The sequence below is a fragment of the Tachypleus tridentatus genome, chromosome 10 (genome assembly GCF_004210375.1).
Source record: "Tachypleus tridentatus isolate NWPU-2018 chromosome 10, ASM421037v1, whole genome shotgun sequence".
NCBI classification, from domain to species: domain Eukaryota; kingdom Metazoa; phylum Arthropoda; class Merostomata; order Xiphosura; family Limulidae; genus Tachypleus; species Tachypleus tridentatus.
In genome coordinates this window covers 140,486,699-140,502,440 of record NC_134834.1, presented here as the reverse complement: position 1 = coordinate 140,502,440, position 15,742 = coordinate 140,486,699, and the positions used below count along the sequence as shown (strand labels likewise).

At 32.0% G+C, this 15,742-nt stretch overlaps 1 protein-coding gene across 2 annotated transcripts in view; it reads left to right on the top strand.

Moving 5' to 3' along the window:
• The window catches only part of Sec71 (ADP ribosylation factor guanine nucleotide exchange factor Sec71), a 104,204-nt gene that overhangs the window by 63,719 nt on the left and 24,743 nt on the right, over positions 1-15,742 (top strand). For both annotated transcript variants that reach the window (XM_076464039.1, XM_076464038.1), the window contains exons 20-26: positions 161-289; positions 680-838; positions 8,306-8,432; positions 8,795-8,894; positions 11,701-11,911; positions 13,741-13,892; positions 15,128-15,300. In XM_076464039.1, the coding sequence (XP_076320154.1) occupies positions 161-289; positions 680-838; positions 8,306-8,432; positions 8,795-8,894; positions 11,701-11,911; positions 13,741-13,892; positions 15,128-15,300 (1,051 nt within the window). The remainder of the gene's footprint in view (positions 1-160; positions 290-679; positions 839-8,305; positions 8,433-8,794; positions 8,895-11,700; positions 11,912-13,740; positions 13,893-15,127; positions 15,301-15,742) is intronic.

Sequence of the window (15,742 nt, the reverse complement as noted above, 5' to 3'; positions counted from 1 at the left end):
ACTTATTTTAGGGTTACTTGGTATTTCACTTAGAGGAAATTAATAAGCTTTGTTTTGCAACAGAGTAAAAGTTTTATGTTTTTTGTTTTGTTTTTTGTACATGACTCTGTTACTTTTTGTTATAGCAATTTAAATTATAATTGTTTGTTTTTTGTATTAGATGGCATGGACTCCATTCCTTGCTGCCTTTAGTGTAGGTCTTCAAGATTGTGATGATCCAGAGATTGCTGCCTTTTGTTTGGATGGAATCCGATGTGCAATTCGAATTGCTTGTATCTTTCACATGAGGGTAAGGTATTTCAGCTCTGAAGATATAAAAATAAAATTTCTGTGTTTATTGAAATTTATTTGAATATAATGAACATAATGTATTTTAGATATGATTGTTTTTCTTGTATTCAGTGTTTCTCTGATTGTATTTTTGAAGATGGTTGCTACTGAAAATTATTTCATTTTCCATTTTGATCTCTAAATTTTTATTCCTACTTTCTAAAATCTGTTTTATTTTCTCAATTTCCAGATTTAATTTCTCTCATATTTCCCTGTTTCTTTCAATGAGTTATGGTTTATACTTCTTTGCAAAGAGTAGTAGTCTAACAGTGTCATTTGAGTATTAAGCAGCATTAACATTTGTTTCCTTGATTATAAGAAATGTTTTAATATGTTTATTTCAATTTAGTTGGAACGTGATGCATATGTTCAGGCCTTGGCTCGCTTCACTCTTCTGACTGCCAACTCTCCAATCACAGAGATGAAAACCAAAAACATTGATACTATTAAAACCTTGATTACAGTTGCTCACACTGATGGAAATTATTTAGGAAAATCCTGGCTTGAGGTTTGCTCTAACTTTGTCATTATTTTTAAGTACCCTTAGAAATTTGAAACTGAAAATTTGTAAAAATTATTCCTAATTATTAACCCAAATTTTAATTATACTAATTATAAAACAGTAGTATTAGGCCCATAAAAAATTAAATAATTCATTGTTTATCTAGTCCCTTGGTGATTTTAAAGAGTTAAGAGTGTATAATAATAGTATCTCAACCATGCAATATTTGCCACATCCATTGCCAGTGGCAAGTTTTGCTCAATCCAGACCCTTTCAGGCCAGAAAACACGGTGGTTGAAACACTGTTTTTATAAACTGTTTCTTATTGTGGTGTTTAAAGATAAAGAAATCCTAATTCTAATAATTTATGATAAGTATTATTAAATCATGCTTCACCAGCTTGAAAAGGGCATCATAACCTTAGGGTTTGTTTTAACTTTCATATTATGATTTTCAATGTTTATTTTGTTATTTTAAGTGCCTTCAACACATGAAAAACTGTATAAAAGAATTCTGTTATTTTTAATTATTGGATGGAGTCAATAAATTCACTTAGATGACATATTGGGTTAGAGAGAGTGTTATTAAAATATCAGAAAATTTAAAGGGTTAAGAGTAAACATTGATATGTGTTTACCAGTGTTTCTAAAAATAAGTATTTCACTCAACATCTCTGCTAATTTTGCTCTTATGTAGTAAAACAACTGATCAGAATGGTAAGAATCTATTATAAGTACAAAATAACAAAGCTGTGAAAAGATTAACAGATTGGCTCTCAGGCATGTGTCGGTGATTTTGTAAATTAATATTTTTTTATTTTCCTTTGTGTACAAGTGACAAGAATATTAATTAGGACTTCAGATAAAAGGACAAGCATTACCACTTCTGAATTCACCTTGAATAAATATTTTTCTCAGATGATCCTGATGCATGACAACTTAGTATTCTGACACATTAAAAAGAAAAGAAGGGAAACTTGGTCAGTTATTAGTTTAATTTTTACCTCTAGAGAATTTACTTTTTTAAAGGGTAGGGTGCATGCCAGAAGAGTAATACACTTGACTAATAACCTAGGTTCCCCTCTCTCCACCCTCTCAGAGTAGATGCCTGTAAGTGGTGAGAAAACCTCCCAGGGAAGGTTCTGTATTTTCAGTTTACCTCCTCTTGGATCTGAACATCTACCCCCATGTTTGCTGTGTGTTGTGACCTGTGAAGGGAAGAAGAGAATCCTTTACACCATTTGACCTTGAATTCCTGTAGATGGGAGGCCTTGGGGTGTCCCCTTCCTCCCAGGGTTGGTTGACTAGTTTTTTTGGGCATCTTCTACCATTAGTTTCAAATTTGTACATAAAAAGATTTGGAAGGTTAATGGGAAGTCTATTTCCATCCCCTTCCTATCTTGCTCTCCAATGGCCAGTTGCTGATATCCAGAGCATTACTGATGTTCTCAGTGAGAGCTTTTCTCATGCATCTAGTACATATGGTTCTTCACTTTCAAGTCTCGGGCAGAGTGATTGCCTCTTTCCTTTTGAGCCAATTGTCTTTATGACTGTAATTTCCCCTTTGTGCTGTTGGAACTCAAGCTTGCATTTCATTGGTTTGGTAGTACATTGGTCAGATCTAATGATGTACACTATGAGATGCTGTGTCATGTTTCTCCTGCCTCTCTTGCTGTTTTTCTGGTGGTCTTTAACAAGATCTGGCAGGAGAATATTTTTCCTGATGCTTGTTCTCTCTTTCTCAGCCTGGGAAGGATTAAGATTTTAACTATTGTTCAGTTGCTTTGACTAACTCTCTCTGTAAGGTCTTAAAGAGAATGTTTAATGCTCATTTTTTCTGGTTCCTCGAATTAAATAATCTCCTCTAGCCTACCCATTGTAGTTTATGTTGACAATGCTCCATTCTGGGTTTCTTGAATCAACTTGAAATGTCAATCAGGGAAATCTCCCTCAAGAGGAAACATCTTGTTTTCATGTTTTTTGACCTTATGAAGGCTCATGACACTACATGGAGGTATAACATTTTGAGGGACCTCCACTCCTATGAGTTATGTGACCATTTACAATTTTTCTTTATTCAGAATATCTTACTTGGCAGGTGGTTTCAAGTTCATTTGGGCTTGATACTTTTCTGTTCTTTTCCACAGGAACTTGGGGTCTCTCAGGGCTGTGTCTTGAGTATCATACTTTTCAGTATCAAGATCACTGCTAACACTACACAACTTCTTCGTCATGTTGCAAGTAGGCTCTGTGTTGATAAATTCTACAGTTCATGTCAGTTGTCAAACATGAGGTTTGTTGAGTGGCAGCTTCATTCTGCCCTCAACTGCTTGTTGAACTAAACCACGGCAAATGGGTTTTATCTTTTCTTTCTCCTAGTCTGTTTGCATGCACTTTTGCTATCAGTGAGGTATACATCCTAATCCTGGGCTCTGTCTCTGTGATGATGTTTTTGTCATGGTCCTCATGAACTGGGTTTCATTTCTCACATCCAACAGCTGTGTGTCAAGAGTATAAGGGCACTGAACATTGTGTCCTCTCTTCCACATTTTGAAGAGTAGATCTGTATTATATTCAGTGGATTTATTGTGTCCTCAGTTGCTCAAAAGTGGACTATAGATCTCTGTTCTATGGTTCTTCCAGGACTTTTGCTTTGAAGATGTTGGAACACATTCACTTTCTGGGAGCTTGGCATTGCACAGGGGCTTTCTGCACTTCTCCAGTCCAGAGTTTGTATGCTGAGTCCCATCAACTTCCTCTTCACCTCCACTGTTTACAACTTTCGTTGCAGTATGCAGTTAAACTTTGATCCTTGTTTATATGTGTGGTTAAAAGTCAGGTGATTCTGTGGGATTTACCATGGTTCGTTTTGACTTGGTGCTTGCTCACAGGATCCCTCCTACAATTTCTGTGTTCACTGCCAAGTTGTATGTCATTCCTCTTAAGCTGGATCATGCAGAAGCTATGCAGTACACAGACTGTACTATTAACACTGACTCTGTTAGCTCTCTACTGGTTTTGAAATCTCTTAGCATTAATTCTTACCTTGTTCTTGTTTACATTCAGAAATGACTGGCCCATTTTTCTCTGTCATCTATCCATATTATAGTTTTTCTGGATCCCTGGCCATGTCAGTATTTTTGGGAATGAACTTGCTGACACCATGGCCAAGTCGGTCTGCTGTGTTGCTATCACAGCTGTGCTTATCCAGTATGTGGATTATGGTCCTGTATTGAAGGCTAGGCTTTGTGCAAATTGGCAATCAACTTGGAGTGAACAACATCATAACAAGCTTTTCCAGATCAAATCTTCAGTTGTTCTTTGGCCATCTTGTTTGCCATCAGAAGGAGGAAATTGTCCTAACTAAGCTATTCATTGGTCACAGTTTTTAATTCATCATTTTGTATTTTTAATCTGGGACTTATCCACCAATGTGTGGTCTTTTTGAGACTCAAGTCACAGTTGCCCGTGCTTTACCATCATGTCCTCATTATGAATGTGAGTTACAGTGCCATTTTCAATGTGTCGTTTCTCTGGGTTTACTGCTGACCTTGGACAATGTCATTGGTGATGGCCACACTGTCCAATTTTCATGTGTTTTTAACTTTTTATGGGCTATTTTTTTACTTTTTAAATATCTTTTTAGATCTTTTATCCTCCTTTTGAATACTGCCTACTGCCTTGGTTTAAATTGCTTTATTTTTACATTTTTTACTGGTTGTTTGGTGCAGATAGCCTAGTTGCTTTTTGCCAATAAATGCCAAAGAACCAACCAGCCTCCTTCAACAGTAAATGCTTAGAGGCTTTGTTACAGAGACTAAGCAAGCATGAGAACCATGGATTGCATTGTGGAACAAATGTCATTATCACTATGCATCTTAATTACTGTATATCTTTTGTATAAGAAACCAACAACTAGAGTAGGAAAATAAAGTAAATGTAGAGATAAATAAAGCAAAAAAGAGACAAGCTAATTTACTTTTGACATTTTTACATCATTATTTAAAAAAGAATCTATCACTACTAAATATATAAGGAAAATAGAATCTTTATCTTTTTGTTTTAAGGAAATTAATGTACTAAATTAGGCTTAGCAACTAAAGTAATGAATTTCACAATTTATATTAAGTATGTAAATATGTGGACATCATTCTTAGAATTAATTTGAAAATTTTCTAGTATGATTGTAAGTATAATTTTGAGTTTTATGCATATAATAAACTAACTGAGATGGTATATGCTTTGCTGTTGATTGTTTTAAGCTCTCTGTACATTAGTAAGTGTTTGTCACTATCATCTGCAGAGCCTTTGGACATAACTGCTGATGTGTGGTGGCTTGTGCAATTAATCTTAATAGGTGTTGTGGTTAAATTGGGATTTTTCAGTGTGAAATAGCTAACTTACAACTGTGAATTATGGTAGTGGACATTACTGCATACTTTCGCATTCTTAGAATTAATTTGAAAATTTTCTAGTATGATTGTAAGTATAATTTTGAGTTTTATGCATATAATAAACTAACTGAGATGGTATATGCTTTGCTGTTAATTGTTTTAAGCTCTGTACATTAGTAAGTGTTCGTCACTATCATCTGCAGAGCCTTTGGACATAACTGCTGATGTGTGGTGGCTTGTGCAATTAATCTTAATAGGTGTTGTGGTTAAATTGGGATTTTTCAGTGTGAAATAGCTAACTTACAACTGTGAATTATGGTAGTGGACATTACTGCGTACTTTCGCATAATGTATGTTTTTAGTGTAGAATAAATGTTAAATATGCTTTGTGCAGCTGTTACCAATTTTCACATTTTTTATTTTTATGGTGGAGAATTAAACATAATTTATACATGTTATCAATTTTCACATACTTTTGTTGATGCAGATTACAAGGGTTAACCCAATGTTTATTAAAAGGTACAGATATACAAGGTACATCTTTGCAAAATTTGACAAGCTTCTAATAAATGTAAAAAGCCTGTTGTACACAAAAAGTTAGATTTTGTAATAAATTTTGGAAAACTTTTTTTTCATCTTACAGTTTTCATAGTTTATTTACATTCTAGAATCTCCTAAATGAGTATCAGAAGATTTTTTTTTTTGATACAACTTTATGTTGTATCTCTTTATCTGCTGATTGCAGATTGTAACAGTCAATTATAATTACTTATTTTAAAATCTTTGGGCTGCTAACATTTTCACAAATGCTTTCATTTAATCTTGTTTTTTTTTGCTCTTCATATCATGTATAACTAACAAGCTGTAGTAACAAAGTAATAAATAACCCAGTGAGTACATAACTGAAATTATGGTAAGCAAAATACCAGTTTAGATAATTTATGAAGAACTTGCTTGCATATCTCACTGAGATGGTAGAAGAACATGTCTTACAGGTTTGACTTTCTGGCTCATTTTAATAATGTAGAAAGATTACATATATAAATTTATTTTATCTATTAGCAATACCCATTTTATAAGTGGGTAATTTATTTCAAACTCAAAAGAACATATAGGTGTAGTGAGACAAGCTAAAATGCAGAATTTGGAGCAAAGAAATGTCGTGGTACCCAAAAGAGGAGATTGAGGATTTATTTAAACATTATCCTCTGAAATTAAAAAAAAGTAACTTGTATAAAATTAATAATTGAATTATAAACTATATTGTTGATACCAAGTTTATTAATACACATTGATAATAAACTTCTTTAATTAAATTTTGAATATAAGTGGATAAAAGATTATGGTGTGTACACTTTGACCCAACCATACACATGGGTCTAAAGAAGTTTTGTACATATGTTATTAGTTTTCACACAGTACACTCGTGTGCAAATTAATTGAAACAAGACAGAAAATTACGATTTTTTTTCAATTTTTTTGTGTTTTATTTCTGAGAATCCAAAAATTACTCGTAAATTAATACATGATATGATCTCCTTTATTTTTCAGAAGATCGTTAATTCGCTTTGGCATCGAGTCCACGAGTTGACTGCAATCTTTACTAATTTTTGGATTGTGGAACCACACCTCAATTATGGCCTCAGTTAGCTTATCTTTCGTAGTACAGTCTTTTCCTTAAAGTCTTTTTTTACAAATCGCCCAAAGATTTTCAACAGGATTTAAGGCCAGAGAGTTTCCAAGCCAGTCCAGCACCTTTATTTGCATTGTAGTGATAAGATTCTTCACAAGTTTCAATGTGTGGCATGGAGCCATATCTTGCTGAAAAATGCCAGATCCATCTGGAAATCTTTTTCAATTCTGGAATGACTCTTCTCTACAAAACTTTGATGTACTGTGGTCCTCGCGTCATACCTTTTACGATATATAAGCCTCCGATGACCATAATAGCTGAAAAAGCCCCAAAACATCTTTTTCGAGGGATGTTTTACGAACTGATTGATGTGAGATTCTTGAAGTTTCACACCTGGAGATCTGCGAACATGCAGACTTCTTTGACCCTGTACTAAGAAATGAGTCTCGCCACTGAATAACACCTTCCTCCATTGTTCTTGCATCCATTTCTTGTATTTCAGACCCTGTTGATACCATTTTTTCTTCATTGAGTTGGTAAGAAGTTGTTTTTTGACTGGTCTCCTTGCCCTTTGGCCAACATCAAGAAGCCTATGACAAACTGTTGAAGAGCTGACTTTCATTCCTTTGAACTCCAAATCTCTTTTTTATGGCATCAGTTGTCTTCCATGGATTTTTCACACTCTCCCTAACCACGTACATGTCATCTCTTGGCGTTGTTTTCCTTTTTCGGGCCACATCTTCCTTTATGTTTTGGACTGATAGATGCAGTACTCACCTTGGCCTTGATCACACGGCTGATGGTCGATAGTCTAACACCAATAACATCCGCGATTTTCCTGTAATTCATACTGGTGTGCTCATGCAGTGTCACAATCTTTTTACACTTTCAAGGAGTCACGTTCATTGTGTATGACAGCTGAAAGACGACTGATTAGCAATAAAACAAATAACCTCATTTTTGAGAAATGTCTAATGCAATTTTGAATGACGTAATATTCCTCAAAATTTTGTCATATATCCCAAAAATAGATCGACCATACTGCAAAACACAGCTAATGATGCCGTCTGTGTGAAAAAATGACTATTAAAGGAAGTCAGCAGGTCCAGCAAGCGTACACCGGCCACCATGCTGAAAATATTGCAAAATGACCATTTGTTTCAATTAATTTGCACAAGGGTGTATGTGCTGCTTTTTCTGGTGTGGACTAGATATGAAAGGTTTTTCACATACTTTGTACTCTTATTTTTTGTGGTGACTTTCACTGAAGATGTATTTTTTACATATGTCATCAAACATTTGCGGTTCCACGTGGACTACACAGTTAGATGTCAAAACATTATATTTTTAAAATAGAGATTTATAGAGCTTGTTTTTTGTATAAAGTGGGTATTTTAACATATATTGTAATTTCATATTATACGTGTTACTTGTTTCACTTTTATAGATTCTACGCTGTATTTCCCAATTGGAACTTGCTCAACTTATTGGCACTGGTGTAAAACCTCGTTTTCTCAGCAGTGGTCAAGCAGCTAACAGTGATGCTGTTGGTCTTGTTCTTGACCCATCAGAAAGTAAGGAACTCTTTAGAATCTGTTTACTTTAAAGTGCATGAACATTTTGTATCAAAAGAACAAGAGAAAACATTGAAATAAATATTTTAATTGTAATATAGAAAGCATTTGTTAACATATGTAGAGTGAAGCTGTTGCAAGTTCATGCTAGACATGTTATTGCATCTTTACATAGAAAAAATAATGTATATATTTTGTTTCTTGTAGAATGTTTTGTACAAAATCTAAATCATGCTTATATACAACAGATTGTAACATAAAAATGGAAATATTGACAACTTTACATATTTTCATTGATGTGAAAACACCTTTTTTGAAAATCCATGTGATGGAATAGTTTTTATTGTGCATGGTTATCGTAGTTACCCGTGGTGGAGTTCCACTGGATATGAAGAAAATGGCAATTCTTCAAGAATCTATGGGGGAAACTAGTTCTCAAAGTGTTGTGGTTGCTGTAGACAGGTGAGTAATTTACTTAGATTTTTTTATCTTCTGCCAAATGCAACCCTTATAAATGCGTGTCATTCTGCAAGGTGTTCATGGTTAGCTTAATAAATGTGTTTATTTTGCTATTGTTTATTGCATATGCTTAGTTTACTTCAGGTCTTATAATGAAAGAAAATGTCTTTAGTGTCATAAAAACGGATATAAATTTTCATAAATATATTTGGGAATGAAAAAGAGATCTAAAGACTATAAAAAAAACTATCATTGTTTTATGCCTCATTATGGAAATATTTTGATTTTCAGTACTTGTGCATTAAAGTATTTAATTTATTTGTTCAGTTTTTATTTTGTATACCTCAAGTTCCTTGGTCTTGACTTATATTTATGGACTATATAGATTCTTTTTTTTGTCTTGGTAGGTTTTGTTTCTACAGTCTACAGTAGTAACTAAAACAGAAATATTTCTTCATTGTTTAGTTTCTTAATGTGTTAGTTATGCAAGTTCTTTGTTAATGCTTTGCTTATACTTTGTTTACAGATATAAGTTTGTTCATTTTATTTAACCTTGTAATCATAATCATGAAACTGTACATACTGTAACTTTGATTCAACTAAGTGTATCTTCATGAAATTTGGTAAACGTGTAATAAGCATAACAAGTCTGTTTAACACAGGAATGCAGAATTTCTACTAAAGTATGTTTTGCTGAACATTTTTCTGTGAATTTACAAAACCTTTACCCAGTTAGTCCAATTGTAAGGTGATTTTCATTTTAAGAATAACAAAATTATTTTTTGATTTTGCAATTTTTGTATTTCATTTGTTTAACCTCTGGAACATTCTAAATGTATAAGAAAATGATTTTTTGAGTAAAACTATATTTCATCTGCAATTTGTCTAACCTAACACTTAAATGTGGAAAAATCATCAATGTAGGACAAAATAAAAAGTAAAATAGAATCTGTAATAATAGCTCTGAGAGGAATGAACCTAGAGACCTGAAACTTTGCACACATATTGAAGGAATTTTAAAGGTGTCCATCTGCATATTATTTTTGTAAATTTGATTCAAAAGTTTTGGTAAGTGTTTTTGCCCTGTAGCCCTTAAGTTCCATAAATCTGCTTCTAGAAGCTCTATAGAAAAGTATCATATTTTGTTTAATTCTCACTCACTTAATGAACAGTACATGGAGGTTTTCTACTAATTATGGTTGAAAAAGGAAAAAACTGGTCAGATTGGTAAAAAAACTGAATAAAAATGGACATATCTTGCCAGACATGAACAAAATTCAATAAGACGTGGAGCTAAGCAATTCTTAGCCAGTCAAAGGCAACAGGGAGGGAAAGAAAGCCATCAGGATGTTAGGGACTCATGTAACAGAACCTTAGAAAACAAGAAAATGTTTAAATAGATAAAATTTGGGAAATTACATCAAATAAGATGGTTAAAGAATTTTTGTACATGGAAAGACTTAAGTTCAGAAAATGGCAACAGAAAAATCAATTAAAGAATTGGTGCATTGAGGCAGTTACAGAAGTAATTACGATAAGGGAGACATTTGACTGGCACATAGCTTTTGTGAATCATGTAGTGACCTTAGAAACATTTAAATATGATTTTTTTTTTTTTCTCTAAAATTATTGCATATTACAGCAGACAATTACACACTATTTAATCTTACAGCCAAAGTTAATAGGACTAGGATTTTAATGTATCTGAGTTTCTTTACAGTTACAATTAAATTTTCTAAAATTATAGCAGAAGCTACTTATTAAGTGGGACAGCCCTAGGTAAACAGTGAATTGAATTGTCAGCACTCGTTGAATTACCCTATTATGCTTTGTGATATATGTGAGATATCATGAGAAGTATAAATTTTTTCTCATTTACATTTTCTTACCTGATCTAATGTTTCTAATTTTTATATTTTAGTTGCTTTTATGATAATAAGCAAAAATATACATAAAAAATACAATTTAGTATGGCATCTTGTCTTTTCTTAGTTTTGTACTTGCAGAAAATGAGTCTCTGATTTACATTAGACTCGCATTGTTGTGACAAGTGTTATCTCAAACTTTATTTTTTTAAATCCAAGTATGAATGAAAAGTAGAATTGACTAAAGCTACTATAATTTAACTGGTTTTCTAACTAAGCTAAAAATAGGTTAAAATAATTTTGATAGGTGGCCAAATAGAGTTCTAACAATGGCAAACAATGAAATGGAAGCCAAAATTTTCAAAATCCATCATCTAAACAAACTTAGCTTCATTGCATTAAACAAGCTTGAATCTTCTTTTATATTGGTTAGAACTAATGCAATAGTAAATTTCAGAGGAAGTTATTGATATTTTTGAAATACATGGTGTGCTTTGAGGAGTGTAGTATGTGGATTTCATTTTATTTCATATATCTTAGTAAAGCAAGAATTTTAGACAATACATTTATAAACATCAGGATGTCTATAGTATAAGTTTATAATTAATTCATGGGAGATTTTAGAATATTATATAAGGGTAGAAAGAAAGCGTACATTTTGGATCAAAGTGTCATTTGATACATTGAAGCAAAGACTGAGAACTTATTTAAACATTTCTTTCAGAAAGTAAACATTAAAAACACACGCATTTTAAATTTTATTTTATGAACTATGTTTTGTTCCAGCTTTATTGATAGGCATTAATAACAAATGTTTAATTAAATTATTTAATGTAACTAAAAAGTCATGACGTGTACTTTGACCCTACCAACATACATATGGTTATAACTGAGGATACTTTTTATGTATTGTTATTATTTAGTGTTTTTTTTCTGCTTTCTAGGATTTTTACAGGCTCTACTAGACTTGATGGAGATGCTGTTGTAGACTTTGTAAGAGCATTGTGTCATGTGTCATTGGAGGAACTAGCTCATCCATCTCATCCTCGCATGTTTAGTCTTCAGAAGATTGTAGAAATATCATATTATAACATGGGAAGAATTCGGTTGCAGTGGTCTCGTATCTGGGAAGTTCTTGGTGAACACTTTAACAAGGTAAGTTTAAATAGTCAAATTTCCATGAATTGTTCATGGAGTCAGATTACATGTACATAGAAGTGTCACCAAACTGAAACTTCTAGTCAAGTAAGTATCATTTATTTAATACTAGATTGAATCTATATAACAAACAATGGATGCTTTTTTTTGTAAGATAGAAGAGATTTTTACACTTAAAAATCTTATTATAAACAGTATAAAATTTATGAAAGTGAAAACAAAGAACAACTTCTCAGCCTTATCAAGTGCTTAAAATAATTTCACATCTTAATTTTTCATAAATAAGAAAATGAGGGAGTATGATCACTTAAAGAGAAATTTCAAATTCAGATGACCTTATAAAGTTTGAATGCAACATCCAAATTTCTAAAGGCAGTAAATTTATCAAATATTGAATTTATTCGACTAAGCCAATGTTTGTGTTATATACTGCTTCATCAAAGTTATGTGATTCTCAATTTTATTTAACAACCTATTTATGCTCATGAATTATATTTTTAAATTTAGTTGGTAGGTTTATATATGTTAGATGTAAACCTAGTTATGACTGGAGAGCACTTTTCATGTGCATTTCAAATTTATATTATCCTTTCTCTTATTTCAAGAATTTTTAATTTAAAAATATTTTTGATATATTGTCATGTTGTAATATTTAGTTAACTAAAAAGAAAAATGAAACATTTTGTATAGTTTTCATTTCTACACAATGCTGGAGAGTCATACATGTAAACAATGAAGTTGTTAATTTTTTTTTGCAACTTTTCTGTCTTTTCTAAAGTATTTGTTTGTATTTGGTAAAAGCTCTCATTCTGTGAGAATATAGTTATTGATGTCTTGTTTCTCACACGATTTTTTATATCTCTGCAGTGGATTTATGACTAAAGCCTTTTGTTGCCACTCTTATGATGCCACATCTTATGACTAATAACAATTACTAAGGAAGCTTAGATTTGAAAATAGTTATAGTCAATGTTCTGATATGGTTAAATAGGACATACTGTTAAACTTTTTATTTTATGTAGACTAAATATTGTGTGATAAGTAGTTTATAGTTTCTTGAGACGTTAATTCTTCAGGGATGCTCCAAGGGGGCAAAGGAATTTAGTAGTAAGTTTAAAAGACTTATGAAAAAACTACAGATGTGGACGTTTCTGAAGTTCATTAAGATGTTATTTTCATTTTGAAAACATTTCTTTGTTTAATTAATTACATTAGTTTGAAAGTTACAAAAAGTTTTCATTCTGACAAGACATCTGATATTTAGGTTTAGCCAGTGAGGTGGGTACAGGTAGACGACAGAAAAATATTCTGATGACTCGTATTGAATATTATTATTAACATTATTATATTCAATGAATAAAAGAAATAATTTATTGTTATGGTAAAAGTACTTAATGTATTTAAGTTGATATTGATAAAGACTTGTTAGCTGAAGTCATGATACCTAGCTTGACACAGGTATTGGAAATGCCATGTTGAAAGATTAAGCTGTAGGTTACAAACAATTTTTTATCAGTTTTTATCATGTTCTTGTTGGTGAATGCTGTAGTTGACAAAAGTATCAAAAGTATGTTCATAAGTTTTAGTCAAGTTGAAGTTGAACAAATATATGAAATGGGACTTTCTGATTAACAATAAAGAAAAAAAAAAGGTAACTTCTAAGAAATGATAGAGATGCTAATTGTATATTTCTTTATAATGAAAACTAGATACTATTTAGTGAGTTTGTAATAACTTTTATTTGAGAAAGAACAAATTAGAGAATGTTACTGACACTTATGTTCTGGAAAGGATTGAGTAATAAATTTCTGGATGTGTTTTTTCAGGTGGGTTGTAGTCCCAGTGAAGATGTAGCCTTTTTTGCTGTTGATTCTTTACGCCAACTATCTATGAAATTCATTGAAAAAGGAGAATTTGCTAACTTCAGGTTCCAGAAGGACTTCTTGCGTCCCTTTGAACACATCATGAAGAAAAACAGGTTTTTAATTACTGCTCATGTGTTGTTTTTTCCCCATATTCACAAATTATAGTAGTGATAAATATTTCACATTAGTCAAAACTAGTTTATGGGTTTATTTTATCTAAAATAAATGGTATTCCAAAAGTTTTTTTTTCCTTTTATTCCAGTGTTTTTTTTTATATGAACTTTGGTTTTATGGACATATACTGTTTCTTATCACCTATTTCACTAGTGCATATTGGAGTATAAAAAACGTAAATTTCTTAAATAGGTGACCTTATATCTGAAATTACTATTTAAATAGGCAGTCAACATGTAACATACATCATTCTTATCTTTATTCTCAATTAGTTTTTGGTCACTGTAAAGAAATTTTATAATTTTAATAATAAACTACTTCATATAATATGAATTGTATCTTGTAGAAGTGCACACTGTCCAGTCAATTACAGTTTGTTGTATGAACCATTTGAAGCTTTGTTGTCAATTGTGTTTTCTTGGAACAATCATAAAGAAGCTGTAAAGTGAAACATTAAGCATTTAGTTAAATATAAAGATTAAATTTGGAGTTATAAGGTTATTTTTCAAATTAAATAGTTTTTTTGTGTGGTTTCTGAGCCAATTTCAAATTTAGGAGAGGAAAGAAGTTCAAGAAAACATGCTATCAGACTAAATAGTACAATAGTTATGTGAATGATTATTTGCTTTTCTTCATTAATTGAAACTGTTTGTGGTATGATGCAAGATAATAATTATCCATCCTTCCTAAGATTTTAAGTTTAAAAATGTGAAGCTTATAAAATGTAACAGATAATTAGTGTGGGTAAGATCATATGGTGAATAGTGTGCAAAATATGGTAAGAACTTTACTACCATTCATAAATTTGATGTTGACTTTAAGTCGAGTTATTAGGCATTTTCTTTTGATAAGTGGTGTTACCTGGTAAATCTAGTAAGAACAAAAGTTGTTACAAATCAAGGTTTTATAATGTACAGCAAGTATAAAATGTGGACAGTGACATGTCTCCATTTATCAATTTACCAGAAGTAAAATTAAATACTTTTTTCAAGTGATAAAAATTTGAAGATAAGTAAATATTGGTATAAAGACAAGAAAAATGTATATTAAGCTTCTAAGTTACACTTCTTAAGAACTTCAATTTTGATTTTCTGTTCAAATAAGTTCAGTTTTAAAGCTTGTTCCAGATGTGTTTAGTAAAAAGGACATCGTTTTTATTTTTATTTTTATATAGATCTCCGACAATTAGAGATATGGTAGTAAGATGTGTTGCCCAGATGGTCAATTCTCAAGCTGCTAATATTAGGTCAGGCTGGAAGAATATTTTCAGTGTCTTTCATCTTGCTGCTGCTGACCATGATGAGGGAATAGTAGAACTTGCATTTCAAACAACAGGGAAAATTATTAGTAAGTTTATTGGCCCATTTTATTTTAAAAAACCAACAAATGTTGGTTATTAATTTAATTTCTTCTAAACTCTAGAGAATCCATAGGCTTATGGTTTGCATTTTGTTACTGAGAATAAGTTGCTATGCACTTTGGGACAACCCTGGCATAGCCAGGTGGTTAAAAGCATTTGACTCATAATCCAAGGACTGCAGGTTTGAATCCCCGTCACACCAAACATGCTTGCCCTTTCAGCCATGGGGGCATTATATAATGTGACGATCAGTTCCACTATTCTTGGTAAAAGAGTAGCCCAAGAGTTGGCAGTGGGTGGTGACGAATAGCTGCTTTCCCTCTAGTCTTACACTGCTAAATCAGGGACAGCTAGCTTAGATAGCCCTTGTGTAGCTTTGCACGAAATTCTAAAACAAACAAACATTTTGGGGCTATGAGTGTGCTATAA